Source organism: Tupaia chinensis, unplaced genomic scaffold (assembly GCF_000334495.1).
Source record: "Tupaia chinensis unplaced genomic scaffold, TupChi_1.0 Scaffold000213_1, whole genome shotgun sequence".
NCBI classification, from domain to species: Eukaryota; Metazoa; Chordata; class Mammalia; order Scandentia; family Tupaiidae; genus Tupaia; species Tupaia belangeri.
This window is the reverse complement of record NW_006159688.1, coordinates 33,832-50,558: the sequence shown is the minus strand read 5'-3', so window position 1 is coordinate 50,558 and position 16,727 is coordinate 33,832. Positions and strand designations below refer to the sequence as shown.

The 16,727-nt window shown below is 37.3% G+C and overlaps 1 protein-coding gene across 1 annotated transcript; it reads left to right on the top strand.

Annotated features, from left to right (window-relative positions):
• The first annotated feature begins 8,547 nt into the window (after positions 1–8,547).
• GLYATL2 (glycine-N-acyltransferase like 2) lies at positions 8,548–15,443 on the top strand. The gene is made up of 5 exons (XM_006147394.2): positions 8,548–8,654; positions 10,085–10,192; positions 11,141–11,267; positions 11,361–11,541; positions 14,963–15,443. Exons 1-5 carry the CDS (start codon positions 8,577–8,579, stop codon positions 15,369–15,371), a joined length of 903 nt encoding a protein of 300 aa, XP_006147456.1. The 5' UTR covers positions 8,548–8,576; the 3' UTR covers positions 15,372–15,443.
• Positions 15,444–16,727: the final 1,284 nt, after the last annotated feature.

Genomic DNA, 16,727 nt, shown 5'->3' with positions numbered 1-16,727 from the left:
GTATGTATGTCCATATTTACACATGCATTGTGTTCCAAAATGATTTGAGAGTCCCAGGAATCTATGGTAAATATTTATCAGTCATGTTATAGGTTATGTTAATCTGATATATGTCACAAATATAGTCAAATTTCCTTGTCCATTTTAAATTCTTGTCAGAGCATTAATTATGGTTGGTTCAAGTCGTATTGTCCATGAGTAATTGCTTCGTTCAATGCCTTTCTAAAAGCTTTTTGCAAATGGCTATAATCCTAATGTGTTATGTCTTTAAGAAAATTTACAAAGAGGAAAGAAAGAGGGTGTACTCTTACAAGTATGGGTTTCTGATAATCTAATCATTTAACTGAGTAAAAATTTCCATTTTCTAGGGAGAAACTAATCAGTTTTCTGATCTGCTAAGCCAGCCTTTAAGCAGAACCAGAATTAACCAAAAACAAAGAAATGGCTGACAGAATTGTATGCTCAGAAGCCAATATCAAAACTGTTAAGCTATGTAGTACTTCCACTGTCTAAAATCAAAAGTAAATTGTTATCTATAGTTTGAAGAAAAAAATTTCTGTTTCTAATAATTTCCATTTGTTAATTTACCCCCCTCCCCAACACTCATTGCAAAGGCTTGGAAGGAGCATTCACCAGGGACCCAATGTTGAGAACCAATTCCTTAAAATCTTTTAGGTCCTATGAGCCAGAAAGTACTTTAGGAATATTCAAGGCAATGTGTATCGTTTTGAACTGGTAAGGTGTTCAAAAGCTTTCCTTGAACCATAAATGATTAATATATGTGTACCTTTCCCTTCTGCCCTTCAGAATCTTACATTAACACTGTGACTAAAGAAGAGAATCAGCATTATTCTCACCACCATCCAAGTTTCTAAAGTGTTACTTGTGTATTTGTATAGAAAAACCTTCCTTCTTTGACTCTGTGCATTGCAACTAAAACAAATCTACCCCTTCCTGTTACTCTCAGCCAAATACCTCTATTTGGCACGTAGCTTCTCACCCAGGCTTTCCTCTCCGTAAAACTTCTGCTACACCTTCAATATGTCTATGAACCTGAAATTCCTACTGACTCACTGGTTGCTACACACTATTGATTTTGAGTTAAAGCCAAAAACAATACACCTAAAACTGATATATCTATGAAATCATAACCTCTGCTAGACTAATTTTAAAAACAATCTTATTTATTTCCTACATGGCCTACTGCGGTTCAAGTACCGGACCCGGTGACTTGAAACTCACACCAGGCTTGTGAACATGTATGCATGGCTAAATCCTGTAAGGAGAATGGAGGAGAAGGGATTATAGCATGGCCATTCCTCTGCAGGGGTGCATTTCTCATTTTCTGTCTCTATAGCAAAAATCACTCTCAAATAGGGGGAAAAAAAAAAAACCCACCTATGTGGACCCAGGCTTAAGTCTGGTCCCAACTTTTATGTGGTATAAGCCTCCACTTGTGGACTCAGGCTCCATATCCAGCCCGGTGGACTTAATCAAGAGGTCAGCCCCAATGGGAATAAGCTCTAAACCCAACCTTGCAGACCCAAGTACCAATACATCTACATAAGGACTCCAACAACAAGGTCACTCATGACCACACCAGATGGCTTATCTATCATTTCTGGAAGGGCTGACAAATAGAGGGCTTTCCCAGATAAAGCCAGTCTACAAAGACTGGAATAAGACTTGATACTGAATAATATCAAATATCTCTCCCCCACCCCAGTGCTATAAGATTGGAAATCACTAATAGGAGAGATTTTAGAAAACTCACAAACACATGAAAATTAAGCAGCATTTTTTCTGAACAGCCAATTAGAAATGAAAAGGGAAATTAGCACTGGTTGGATTGTTATATGTTATATGCATGTATTTGAAAATTACATTGTACAACAAAAATATGTACAAGTCATATGCCAATTAAATAATAAATATATTTTAAAAGTATCTACAGAGGACTGAAATTGGTGAGAAGGCAGAATCTCCTAATTCCTTCTTCTCCCAATCGCAGAACTTCAGCTAGCAACTATGTAAATAGAATAGCAAAATACAAGAACTCAGTATCCCAGAACTCAAGAGATAGGCTGAGAAACAAACTTGGACTAAAGAACCAAGAAAAACAAGATCAACTGGTAGAAGAATGGTTATCTTTGACTTGTGCCATCCTTCCCCCAAGCTGACAAAGAACCACACGGAGACAGTTTCCCTGATCCACAATTTAATGAGTGGATAAAGTGAGTTGAAGGCAGACATTTAGCTTCTTCAATAATCTAGGACCCTTTTCAGAAGACTACCCCTGATTTGTCCCATGGCAAATATTTGGGAGTGCTTTGAGAGCTAGACTACCTGGGGCCACTTAGAAACAAAGAATGGTGATAGGACTAACAGCAACCAATGTGCCCATCTTGGTGGTTGCTCTATATTCTGGCCATTGAAGGTGACACACATGAGACACTAGCCAACAGCATCCCACTGCTGGAAACAGTCCATGGGTCTCCAGGCTCAAATTTCTACACATTTTAACCAAACAGCTTAGATACTGTTGTTATGTCTTTCTGAGGTATATGGCAACTACAGGTTAGTAAATATCTGCAGAGAAAGCATCGGCCCCATACAACTCCATGTGCAGGCCCGTGACTCTGTCAAACCTTGGTGCCACTTAAGCCTACTCTAGGCAGGGGGACAAGTCCAAGCCCACACATATCTGTGGAGCATAATATCTAGTCCTCCCTGCCTGGTGTGGCTTAGCAGCAACTCCAGAGACCTCCCTCAGCCTCAGAGTCTATCACACATGTCTACCCAGTTACAGCTTTTTTTTTAAAAAAAATTATTTTATTTAACTTTATTTACTTATTTTAATTTGTCTCGAGAGGGGGAGAGAGAGAGAGAGAGAGAGAGCTAGCCACCAGGTCCAGAACTCGAACTGTGGTCTTCCATGTGGGAGTCTAGTGCCTTAACCACCATGCCACCTGCTCGCACCCCAATTACAGATTTCAAACAAGAATACTACCCATCCAGGGAGGACAACCTTGCAACCCTACCCAACCAGAGATGATTACAGAGCCCTGTTAGCAACCCCGTCTGACATTTCTAACTTTGTAACGATGATGTGTTAAGCAATTCTCTCTCTGTTAGGAGAGTTAAAATGTAAAACTATTAAAAATAACTTAGCTACAACTATCTGTTAATGGATAGAAATTATAAAAATAAATATAAGTTTCAACTTCAAAATTATAAAAGGTGAGTGGAATGACAAAGTGAAAGTTTATATAATTAAGGCAGTTTGTTATCAGCCTGAAGTAGCCTCTTTTAAAAGGTAAGTTTTTTCCTCAGTGTTCAGGTATGGTGACATTACAGTAGGGTACCACTCTGCATTGCTGGAGCCACATGGATGGCCATGGCTCAGATGCCAGTTTGACCTAAAACACTCTGTGACTGTGAGTGCACATCTGTGAACCTGGGAGACTGAAATGCTTAGGTGGGTGACACTGTCAGGGTGCCTATTTCTCTATAGTTCTCTTTCTGTTTCCCTCAAGAAATACAAATATGAATAAATGTTCCAAAAATATATTTCATGTGAGCCTCATGGTAACAACAAAGTTAAATCCTATAGCAGTTACACGAAATTCCAAAGCATCCTACAAACACACACACACACACACACACACACAATTCAAATCACAAAGAAAGACAGCAAGAAAGTGAAAAAAAAAAAACAAACAAAAGACTTTCAAAACAACAGGAAAACAAATTACAAAGTGGCAGTAGCAAGTCTATCAATAATTACATTGAATGTAAACAGATTAAATTCGCCAATAAAAAAACATAGAGCAGCTGAACAAATTTAAAAAAAAAGCAATATCCAACAATATATTACCTACAAGAGATTAATTTTACTAGTAAGGACACACATAGATTGAAATTAAATGGATAGGAAAAGATATTCCATGTCAATAGAAACTGAGAGAGAGCAGGGGTAGCTATGCTTCTACCAGAAGGAAAAATAAAAAAAAAGACCTAAGTAAAATATTTTAAAAAGAGGCAAAGTATGTCATTACATAATTATAAAGGGCATAATTCACTGAAGAGACATCACAGTTTATAATCATATATGCACCCAATATTGGAACACCTAAATACGTAAAAGCCATTATTAAATGATCTGAAGGAAGAGATAGACTGGAATACTATAATGGTAAGTAATACCTTACTTTCAACAATGGAGAGATTATCTAGATAGAAAACCCAAAAAGCCTTTAAAGAAACAATGGACTTATATTTACACTTTATATTAATGGACCTAACAAACATACACAGAGCATTGCCTCTAACAGCAGAAGAAAATACATTTTCCTCATGAAACATTCTTCAGATTAGATCATGTTTTCAGGCTTCAAAACAAAGCTTAAGGGACCAGCAGTTAGCGTAATGGCTATGTCGCTGGACTCCCACGTAGCTGACCGCGGTTCGAGTCCTGGACTCGGTGGCTTAAACTCACGCCAGGCGCGTGTGCGTACGTGCCCAAGATCCCGAGAGGAGAATGGAGGAGAAGGGATTGCGGCGTGGCCATCCCCCCTGGGGGGTGATTTCCTGCTTTCTATCTCTCTGTCTCTCTCTGTCTGGCGAGCGCACACGCCCTATAGCAAAAACCTCTCACAAAAAAAAAAACAAAAACAAAAACAAAGCTTAACAAATTTAAGAGGATTGCAATAATGTCAAGTGTCTCTTTTAATCACAATGGCATGAAAATACAAATGAATAATAGGAATGAATAATAGGAGAAAATTTGAAGATATACAAATACGTGTAAATTAAACATTGTTCTAAACAACCAATAGATTACAAAGAAATAAAAAAGGATACCATGAGACAAACGAAATGCAAATTCAACATACCAACACTTATAGGGTATAGCAAAAGTAGTTCTAAGAATTTTTACAGCCATAAATACTTATATTGAAAAAGAAGTCAAATCTCAAGCAAACAACCTAATGTCGAGCCTAAGGAAAGTAGAAATGAAGAACAGACTAAGCTCAAAATTTGTAGAAGGAAGGAAATATTGAAGATTTTGGTAGAAATAAATGGAATTGAAATTAGTAAACCAATAGAAAAGATCAACCAAACTAAGAGTAGGTTTTTTTCGGAAAAAAACACAGAAAGTTGACTGATTTTTAATTAGACTAAGACAAAAAGAGTGGACTCAAGTAAACAAAATCAGAAAGAGAGACATTACAAGTGATATTACAGAAATACAAAAAATCATAAGAGGCTACTACAAAGAGGTATTCACCAACAAACTGGATAATGGAGGAGAAGCAGGTAAATTACTAGGCACAGACATTCTACCAAGACTGAATCATAACAAGAGAAAAAGAAAATCTAAACAGACCATTAATAAATATGGAGATTGAATCAGTCATAAAACATTTCCTTCACTAATGAATTATATCACAAATTTAAAGAACTAATAACAATGTATCTCAAATTCTTCCAAAATATTAATGAAAAGAGAGGCATATCTTGAACTCAATATCTGAGAACCAGAATAACCCTGATATCAAGCCAGATAAGAGCTAGAAAATGGCACAGAAGAAAAGAGTAGGCCAATATCCCTGATTAACATAGACATAACAATCCTCGACAAAATACTAGCTAGTTGAATTAAACAGCACATTAAACAGGTTGTTCACCATAATTAAGTGGGATTTATTCCAGGAAGGCAAGGACAGTTGATCATTAACAATCAGTAAGTATGATTCTCACATTAATAGAATGGAGGACAAAAACATATAATCAGCTTAACATAAGGAGAAAAAGCAAGAAAGTTGACAAAATTCAACATCCTTTCATGGCACACACTTTCAAGAAAATTCAGTATAGGGACCAGCCCATGGCATAATGATTGTGTTACTGTACTCTCACGTGGTCAACCGTGGTTCAAGTCCTAGACCCGGAGACTTGAGACTCAGGGCAGGGGTGCACATGTGCATGTGTGCCCAAGATCCTGAGAGGGAAATGGAGGAGAAGGGATTGTGGCATGGCCGTCCCCCCTGAGGGATGATTTCTCGCTTTCTGTCTCTGTGTCTGTCTGTGATGAGCACACATGCTCTATAGCAAAAATTCTCTCTCAAAAAAAAAAAAAAAAAAAAGAGAATTCAGTATAGAATAAATGTAACATCATTCTCAGTAGTGAAAAGAAAGCTTTTTCTCTTAGACCAGTATGAAGACAAGGATACCAACTTTTACTGCTTGTATTCAACATATAATAAAAATCTTAGAGCAATTAGGCATGAAAAAGAAACAAAAGGCATCTAAACTAAAAAGGAAGATATTATCCCTGTTTGCAGATGAGATAATAAAAAAAAAAAATTGACAGAGGTCATGTACTCTCACCAGAGAGAGAAAGGGGGAAAGAGAAAAGAAGGAAAACACCACCCAGAGGGATGTGGTCACATTGCAATCCTTCCCCCTACACATCTACATCCTGGATTTGGGGCACACAAGCATACATGTTTGGCATGTTTTTCAAGCCACCAATGCCAATATTCAGATTGTAGGTTTGGTCATAACAACTAGGCCATGGGGCTGGGCCAGATCAAACAATTATTTACATGTCATCTATAACTCTTTTGTAGAATATCAGTTGAACACAAATGTGTAAATTTATTTCTAGACTTTCTATTCTGTTCCATTGGTCTATGTGTCTGTTTTTATGCCAGTGTTATAATACTTTGTTTTGTGGCATATTTTTAAACTATATAGTTTAGAAAACCCTAAAGACTACACCAAAATTTGTAAGAACAAGTAACAAATTCAGTAACATAGGGTACAAAACTCAGCATATCCAAATCAGTAGCATATCTTTCCACTAATGATGAACTATTTGACAAAGGAAATCAAAAAACTAATTCCATGCACAATCACTATAATCAAGTAAAATATTTAGTAATAACTTTAAACAAACTTTAAAGAAATAACCAAAAACTATAACAAGTGGTGAAATAAATTGAAGACGCAAATAAGTGGAAAGATCACTCATGTTCATGGATTGGGAAATTAGAAATGAAGAACAAACTAGCTCAAAGTTTGTAGAAAGAAGGAAATATTACAGATTTTGGTAGAAATAAATAGCTGAGTTTTCTTCAGTTTTGTTCTTGTCATAAATCCAATGAAGAAATGTTCACATTCATTGGATTTAAAGGTCTTTAAAATGTCCCTTAGAGTTACATAAATACACCATTTATTACCATACAAAACACTTCACATACATTTGTGACTTATTGAAATCCTTGTGACAACCTAAAAGTATTACCCTTATTTTATAGATGAAGAAAATAAGACTCAGAAAAGCTCAAGTAAAGTGACTTATCTAAAATGACCCAGATAACCAGTAGAGAAACCAAGGTTTGAGTTCTGGTCTATTTGATTTGAACACATTGTTTCTAACCAAATGTACTCTTGTATTGATTCTGGCTGTACACACAGCCACATATATATTCTACTGATTTTTCCAGTACTATTATGTTTGAAAAAAAATTGATGACTCCTTAGTAAGCTATCAAAATGGTTTATAAATTATTTTATTTATTGTATTTTAAAGAGAATATGGCTGTTCTATATAATGTCTTCAAGTGTCATATGAAAGATCAGGTATATGCAATGTAAATATGTATCATATATTTAGTCAGCTTTCCATATGTCTAAGGCTTGGAAGGAAGTTCAAAAGCTCATATGTGCATCTTATTTATGTGCTACTTTGTTTCAGAAAAACTTTCAGGTGACTATACACATATATACACAGATAACCAACCACATATCCATCTGTATATTATTAATTTGAAACTATTTCATACATTTTCTTGACTTTATAACATAGGTATCTTCCCATGTCACTAAATACTCTTTGAAGACATTGTTTTGTTGATTAATAACTCATTATTTAAATATATCATCATTAACTTAACCATTTCTCTATAATGAATTTTGAATTACTTCTAAATTTGCAGTATAGCAATACTATAATAAATTTCCTTGTTTATATCTTTATACATGTTCATGAATATTCTCTTGGGATAAGTTTGTAGATATAAACTATTTTTTACACTGATTTAATCTCCTCTTTTTTTTTTTGGAGAGGTTTTCGCTATAGGGCGCGTGCACTCACCAGACAGACAGAGAGAGACAGAGAGACAGAAAGCGAGAAATCACCCCCCAGGGGGGATGGTCACGCCGCAATCCCTTCTCCTCCATTCTCCTCTCGGGATCTTGGGCACTCACGCACACGCGCCCGACGTGAGTTTTAAGCCACCGGGTCCGGGACACGAACCGCGGTTGACTACGTGGGAGTCCAGCGACATAGCCATTACGCTAACTGCTGGTTCCCTGATTTCTCTTTTGTAAAATGAAAGGTTGGGCATAATAATGTCTAAAGCCCTTCACCACTGACAGTTTATGGTGTCCCAGGTGACTTCTCCTTCCTCCTCTTTCTGAACATCTGTCTTATTTCCATGTATTTTTGTTTGTGTGGCTGTTGCCTTAGATAATCTTCCTGAGAGGAGGCTGAAGTGGTACATAAGATGTTTGTGCTTCAAGAATCCCGGGATCTGCAGGTTCTGTATGAATCCTTGGAAAAAAGCACCCCCGAGTCTCTGAAGGTAAGGAAATAAGAGGATATCTGGAGAGACAAGGCTGAAGTTTAAGGATGATATTAACAGATTCAGGGCTCAGAACTTTTCTGGGCAGAAGAAAATATAAGTCTAAATCATTTGCATAGATGACTTTTAATATCTATTTCTAGTTTATCACCTACTTTACTCCTTTTGACATCTTCTACATTCTTTGAATCCACCCTACCACTATCTCTAGTAAATAGCTTTATGCTTTCCAGGTACTTGCAATATTTTTGTGTCTCCAATCTTACCAGCTCCCCTACAATTTGATGATGAGGGTCATAGAGCTGACACAGATAAAATCATGCCATTCCCTTGTTTTAAAATTTGCAGCGGTATCCTGAATCAAAGGTATAAAAATCACATACCTTAATTGGGTTATGGGGTTTATCACACAATGCCTGAATCTTTTCAACTTCATCTTCCAACATTCCCTGCCATGTTCAATGTGCAAGAAAGACTGAGCCCCTCACACATCAGGAGGTATGACATAATCTGCTTCAAGCTTTTCACTCATTTTTTCTCCTACCTGAAATAAAATGTCCTTATTCTCTATTTTGCCAAGAAAACAACTTTGTCTAACAAGACCCAGTTTAAATATTACTTCTTTTATAATTTTTAGAGGTTTTTGCCTCAAGGCATGTGTACTCACCAGAGAGAGAAAGAGACAGAGACAGTAAGAGAAAAAGGGAGAAATCATCCCTCAGTGGGGATGGCCATGCTACAATCTCTTCTCCTCTATTTTTCTCCTAGAATCTTGTGCACACACACACACTCATGTGGCCAGAATGATTTTCCAGCCACCAAATTTGAGACTCAAACCATGATTGGCCATTTGGCAGTCCAGCAATATAACCACTATGCCATTTTCTGACCCCAAGTGTTACTTTTTATGTAAGTCTCCCCACCACTTCTTCCTGACAGGTTGTGCATTTCCTACTGGAGATTCCACATCACCATGTGCATACATGTATCAGAACACGTGTCCTGTTATGAATGGACAATGTATCTGTCCATCCTAAAATCAACTTGAAGGCAGCCACCACATCACATTCACTTTTGAATTCTCTATTTTTAGCATAGATCTGATATATAATAGGTGTCAAATAAGTGGTATGGTATAAAATGGGCCAAAAAAAAAAAAGAAGAAAAAAATCAGAAAAAAATGGCATGCATTAAAAAAAAAGAATGAATGTCCAAAGAGCCAGATCTTAATGATTCAGCTATTGAAATGGATTCTTGTGGACCTTATGAAGCTCTCTTGCAGTGCACCTTCCAATGAGCCATCCTGAAAACACATTGGCTCCATTTTGTCAAATTCTCCTAGCTCTTGTCTTTATTTCCTTTGTCACACCTAAAACCTTATCTCAAGGTAAAACTTCATCCTCTCCTGTTTTGTTCTGTTGCTCTTATAGGTGTACGGTGCCATTTTCCACATTAAGAATAAAAACCCATTCAACATGGAGGTGCTGGTGGATGCCTGGCCAAATTATCAGACGGTCATAACTCGACCTCAGAAAGAGGTGGGAGCAATAATGTCCAAATATCAGGCCAGTCACTCTCAGGGTGTTTTCTTTCTGTGTGTCAGTGAGGGAACTGAAGTTAAGACCTGGAGAGAAGAACCATGGCTTCTTTGCTGCATATAAGTTTTGGAATGGTTCCTAGGGGAGCTGCTTTGGAGGAGATAGGACAGGAGCTAAGGCTTGGACTTAGAGCCAATGGCCAATAGTCCATTTTAAGTCACTTCAGGATCACGTTTGGTCAATTCTTCTCCATCAAGAATGTGCTGATAGGCATATATCAACAAATTTTTATGGCTGGAAGTGGATAAGAAGTGATTTTACCTACAGGGACTCCAAGGGTAAGTCTCAACAGCAGAAGGGAAGCAAATATGTGAAGACAGAGTAGGTACTCCATTCTGGGTTCTACAGTGGGCGTTGGTATGATGTTCCTTTCCAAAAATCCATTCCCTCTATTTACATGCACACCAATGGCCAATCACTATGCCAGACTTAGAGCACTGGGTCAGAATTAGCTCAGATATCACTTCATCAAAGATTCAGAGTCTTGACATCAACACTATTTTCTATACTTCTTTCCATACTTTGAGTACCGAATCTTTTAGATCTTTTATACATACTATTTCTGGTACACTTCCTGTCTTAGATAATGGATCCACTTGCTCACCTTCCCAATGACAACTGACCTTGGTGCACCATCAGAAAGAAAACACCTTCAGTATACTAATGTTTCAAGAAATTAATCATTTCATTATATTAATTGCTTCAGTATATTAATCACTTCAGGCTTCAAGTGATTCCAAGGTTATTCTGTATCAGAATAATTGAAAGTATCAAACAATTGAGTCTTTAACATGCTAGATTCATGCAAGAAGGTTTTGTAAATTGTCAAGAACATTTTGTAAATTATAGTACTATGTATAAAAATACAATTGATATTTGTCATATCAGGAGATGAAAGATGAGCAGGATCATTATACCAACACTTACCACATCTTCACCAAAGCTCCCCACAAGTTGGAAGAAGTTCTGTCATGTCCTCATGTTATCAATTGGGAACAAGTCTTCCAGATCCAAGGTAACTAGTCTGAGTTAAAAGGCAAAGACCTACAGTCCATTCAGTGTGGATATGGAAGGAGTGAAGCAATACTTATCTTTCTCTTCTCTTCAGGTTGCCAGGAGAGCTTGGGTGAGGCAATAAGAAAGGTATCAGCTTCAAAATCAGTACAGGTAGATTACCTGAAGACCACACTCTTTACGATAAAAACACCGAAGGAATTCAAGACTTCAAGTGAAGACCACACGGAGTTGGCAAAGTTACTTACAATAGATAAAGTAGATGAAGATAACAAGTGAGATTTAAATATTTACTTCCTCAATTCTTTTATTTTTCTTTTTTCTTTCTTTCTTCTTTCTTTCTTTCTTTCTTTCTTTCTTTCTTTCTTTGACAGGTTTTTTCTATAGGACGTGTGCACTTGCTAGAAAGACAGAGAGAGACAGAGAGACAGAAAGCAAGAAATCACCCCCCAGGGGGGGTGGCCATGCTGCAATCCCTTCTCCTCCATTCTCCTCCTGGAATCTTGGACACACACACACATGCGCCTGGCGTGAGTTTAAGCCACTGGGTCCAGGACTTGAACCATGATCGGCTACATGGGAGTTCAGTGATATAGCCATTACGCTAACTGCTATTTCCCTCAATTCTTGATGTAATTATTCAATTGCTTTAAAAGGTTATTCTTGAAAATGTAGGATTTGAGTCTGAATTATGATGGGGTTCCATGTTAGGTAATGTTTGCTGCTCATGGGCAGCATCTTCAATAGATGAATTTTTTACATGCATTGATTTCTTTCTTTCCTTCATTCTTTCTCTCTTTCTTCTTTTGTTTCTCTTTCTTTCTTTTTAAAGAGAGATTTTTGCTATAGGGCACATGCACTCAATGGAGAGACAGAGAGACAGAAAGTGAGATATCACCCCATATGGAGTATGGCCATGCCACAATCCCTTCTCCTCCATTCTCTTCCTGGTATTTTGGGCACACATGCACATGTTCCCAGTGTGAGTTTCAGACCTCCAGGACAAGGACTCAAATCATAGTCAGCCATGTGGGAATCTAACACCTTAACCACTGTGCCATCTTCTGGCTTCCTTTACTTGTATTAACTCAGTGCTTGTGAGAGCCCTTCTGAGATGGTACTAGGACACTGTCAATGCTAGCATTATGCCCAGTACCATCTCAGAATACTTTACTAAAATTTCTGCACTGAAAATCTCCAATAAACAATAAACAGATGATTGCACAGCTACATAAATATCTCTGAAAGATGAATTTGTAGAATCAAAATTGTTGGGTGAAAAAACATGCATGTTAAATGCAAGACATACCAAATCAGATGATGAGAATTTGATGAATTTAATATGTCATAGCATAACATATGAAAAAAATCTAAACATCATGAATAAGGGAAAAGATTCACTGATTATGAGAGATGCAAACATTGGAATACTATAAACTATTGAACAAATGAAGCAGCCCTACAAGAACTGAAAATAATAGAATCCCAAAATATATTGCTAAATGGAAAAAAATACAAAAAAGGTGGTCCGAACAGTATATATGTGTGTGTGTATGTGTGTGTTTCTCTATCATCTGTGCAAATGAACAGATGTAAAACTGCATGGAGTAACTCTGGAAGGTTACACAAAACATTTTGGCATTAGTGGTTGCTTCTAGAGAATGTAACTGGATGATAGAAGATCAGAGAAAGGAGTCTTATTTTCCATTAATTATCCATTTATGATTTAAGTTATATTACTAATTAAAAACATAAGCACACACTCTACAAATAGTAATTTATGCAGGAGAGTTAACAATATTTAATTCCTTCCATGATCCATCTCTGTTTCCATGAAAATTCTAATAAAACCATGTACAAAGAGAAATGATGAATGGGAGTTACACAATACTTACTATTATAACTGTGGAAATCAGGAATGAAGCACCTACCCTAAGGTGATTCTTTCCTCTAAACCCAGCTATATATCTTAACATCTTGCCACTCCAGGTCTGGTTATCCACAATTGAGTACGTAAGTTCTTTAAGGAAACAGATCGAGGGTCAGTTCAAGAATAGAATAGAGCAAAACAAAAGGCTTACCCATGTGTAGGAAATTTAGTGCCAAGTGATCTGTCCACTGTTGAACTTGGAGTGACTTTGAAACTGACCACTGTGTTAAAATCTTCCTCCCTGGGGACCAGCAGTTGGTGTAATGTTTAAGTCTCTGGACTCCCACATGGTCGACTGAGGTTCAAGTCCCAGACTCAGAAGCTTGAAATTCACATTGGGTGCATGTGCATGAGTGCCCAAAATCCCAAGAGGAAAATTGAGAAGAAGAGATCGCAGTGTGTCCATCTCCCCTGGGGATGTGATTTATTACTTCCTATCTCTTTGTCTCTCCAGCAAGCACACCTGCTCTATAACAAAAATATCTCTCTTAAAAACAAAAAAGAAAAAACACAACTCTTCCTCCCTGAGGAGAAGTATAACTTCTGAGACCTGTTTTCCCCACCCTCTTCCCAACCGTCCTACTTGTAAAGGGTTTTATTGTGATTGTACAGATAAGAAAACTGAGTCTCAGATAACTTGTCCAATATGAGAACCAGGGTTAGAATTCCAATGGTTAGCTCCAAAAATACAATATTCTTCTTCCTACATTGATGCTCCTCAACCTGCATTTTAGGTACTTCCCTAAAGTATGTGACGAAGGGCTGTGGGACACGTGACACACATCAGAGCCAGATGACTCTCATTTTCCATAGCACATGCTTTATCTGAGTATCTACTGAAGGAAATATTATCCTATGTACTTAGATATTTTGTCAAATAGCATTCCAAATTCACTTTATTTTGGGAGGAGAGGTTTTTTGCTATATGGCACGTGCCCTCGCCAGAAAGACAGAGAGAGACAGAGAGACAGAAAGCGAGAAATCACTCCTTCAGGGGGGATGGCCATGCCACAATCCCTTTTCTACCATTCCCTTGGGATCTTGGGCATATGCGTGAGTTTAAGCCACCCGGTCCGGGACTTGAACCATGGTAGACCTCATAGGAGTCCAGCAGGATAGCCATTATGCCATCTGCTGGTCCACCAAATTCACGTTTTATATATGAGATCATAGAACGTTCAGCCACGTGAGGAGTTTCTCGGGTCTGTATCCCCACTCCTTTAGAAAACTCTGTTCATTTTCTTCCTTAGAGTATCTGATTAGACTTTTTGAGATATACTATACTATATCCTAGGGACTCTCTGCTATGCAGTGTACATAGTGTTTCCTCTCTCAATTACTCAGGAATATTTTGAAGCTGACTTAGAATATTTTATGAGGCACTCCTGTAGTCTGATGTTTATGGTCCCACATAGCTGATCATGAAGTTTGGATCCTGGCTCCAGCATCTTGAAACACACTCTAGGTGCACACGCCTCTTCACCCAAAATCCAGACAGGTTAGAGAAATGGAGAAGGGATTACCACATGACCAAGACCTATTTGGGGGTAATTTCTCACTCTCCCTCTTTGTCTCTGTGTTCTCTAGTAAGCACACATGCCTCATGACAAATTTGAAAAAAGAAAAAAGAAATAGTTTTTATGCATCTATTTCTTCATCTAGGCTGTAGGATCCTCAAGGGATGGGATCATATCATATTTGTTTTTTTACAATCCTGGTGTTTGGTAAATATTGTCTGAATAAATATAAATTTTTTTCCTTGACAGGAAAGAAAACTTTCCAAGCATTTTTTTGGATGCCTCACATGCAGGTCTTATAAATGAACAATGGCTCTTTGGGAAAAATGAGAGGAGCTTGAAATATGTTGAACGCTGCCTCCAGAGTTTCCCAGGATTTGGGATTATGGGTCCAGAAGGGCAGCCTATCTCCTGGCTCGTGATGGAACAGTCATGTGAGCTGAGAATGGGTTACACTGTCCCCAAATATCGAAGCAAAGGCAACATGTTGCAAATTGGATATGACTTTGTAAAATATTTAAATGAGAGAAAAATACCATTTTATGTACATGTGGCAACTGATAAAGAGAAAACTCAGGGGAGCCTGCAAAATTTTGGGTTTGAAATTAATCCTTGTGGATGGCATCAGTGGAAATGCACCCCTAAGAAATACTGTTGAATGGTACCACTGTCCATTTCAACCTTTTCTTATCAATGGAAAAACCTAAATATAAACAAGAATATAGCAATCTACCTTAGTGCAAAAAAAATTCAATAACTTATGAAATAGCTTTATTCTCTTCCTCTTTCACGTTCTTACAAAAAATTAGAAGCTTAACCCTTTGGTGTTACACCTTTAGGGTGACAGACATTTTGGAATTATCATCACCCGAAGCTAATTATTAGTGCCAAAATAACGCTTTAAAAGCAATACTTTCTTTTTCAAAAAAGATTTCATAAAAAGAACCCTGACTTTTTTATGCTTGTGTTTGAAAATAAAAAGTTTGTTTTGAAAAATCACTCTTCTGGCACCCTCCCCTTTCTTTTACAAAGTTTTCCAAAGTTTTGAGAGCCATTAGCATAATTGATTTTTGATTCTGGATGTCTCTTAAGGAGCTTTGAGGTGTTCTATTAAATTAAATTACACAAGCATTAATGAAATTTTGGCTTTTTGACTACGTTTTTATTACAGGGTGTTGCTAGGTCAAGCTGTGTGGCTAATTGCAAATTTTCAATATGATTTTATATCTGTGATGTATTAGTTCCTATTGTTGCTATAATAAACTACTATGTATTTAGTGGATTAACAGTTTATTTTCTTATATTTGTGGTATTCAGAAATTCCAAATGAGTCTTTTTATGGAGCTAAAAAACAAGATATTAGCAGAGTCATTTGCTTCCAGAGACTGTAAGAAAAAAAAACAGTTTTCTTGCTTTTTTCACCTGTAACAGCTGTCTTTGCTTCTTATTATAGTTTGTGGCTTTGCATCACACCACCATTTCTCTCTCTGCTTTCATCATTATCACATCACATTTCCCTATCCTATAGTCAAGTCACTTGCTACCTTTCTCTTATAAGGGCACTGATATCTCACATGGAAAATCAATATAACCTCCCCATCTCAAGATCTTTTATTTAATCCCATCTGCAAAATCCCTCTTGCCATATAACATAACACTCAAAGTGTCTAGTGATCAGGATCTTGTGTTGGTTAGGGCTCTCTGGAGAAACAGAACCAATAGGACAAATATATATGTTAAAGAAGTAGTTACTACAGAAATTATCTCACCTGATCTAAGGTGGAAATGTCCCACAAGAGGCTGTCTGTAAGCTGAAGAAATGTCTGAAAAACTCAGCAAGGAATCTGGTACAGTTCCAGTCCAAGGTCTAAAGGGGCCCTCGGGAGGCCATAGGCCTCAGTGCCCTTACTTGCTGCTATGTGTCACAAGACCCAAAGTTAAAGACCTTAGAGTCTGTCTAGCTTGAGAGTCACAATGATCAAGAGCTGAAAGAAAAAAAAAAAAATCGTAGTCA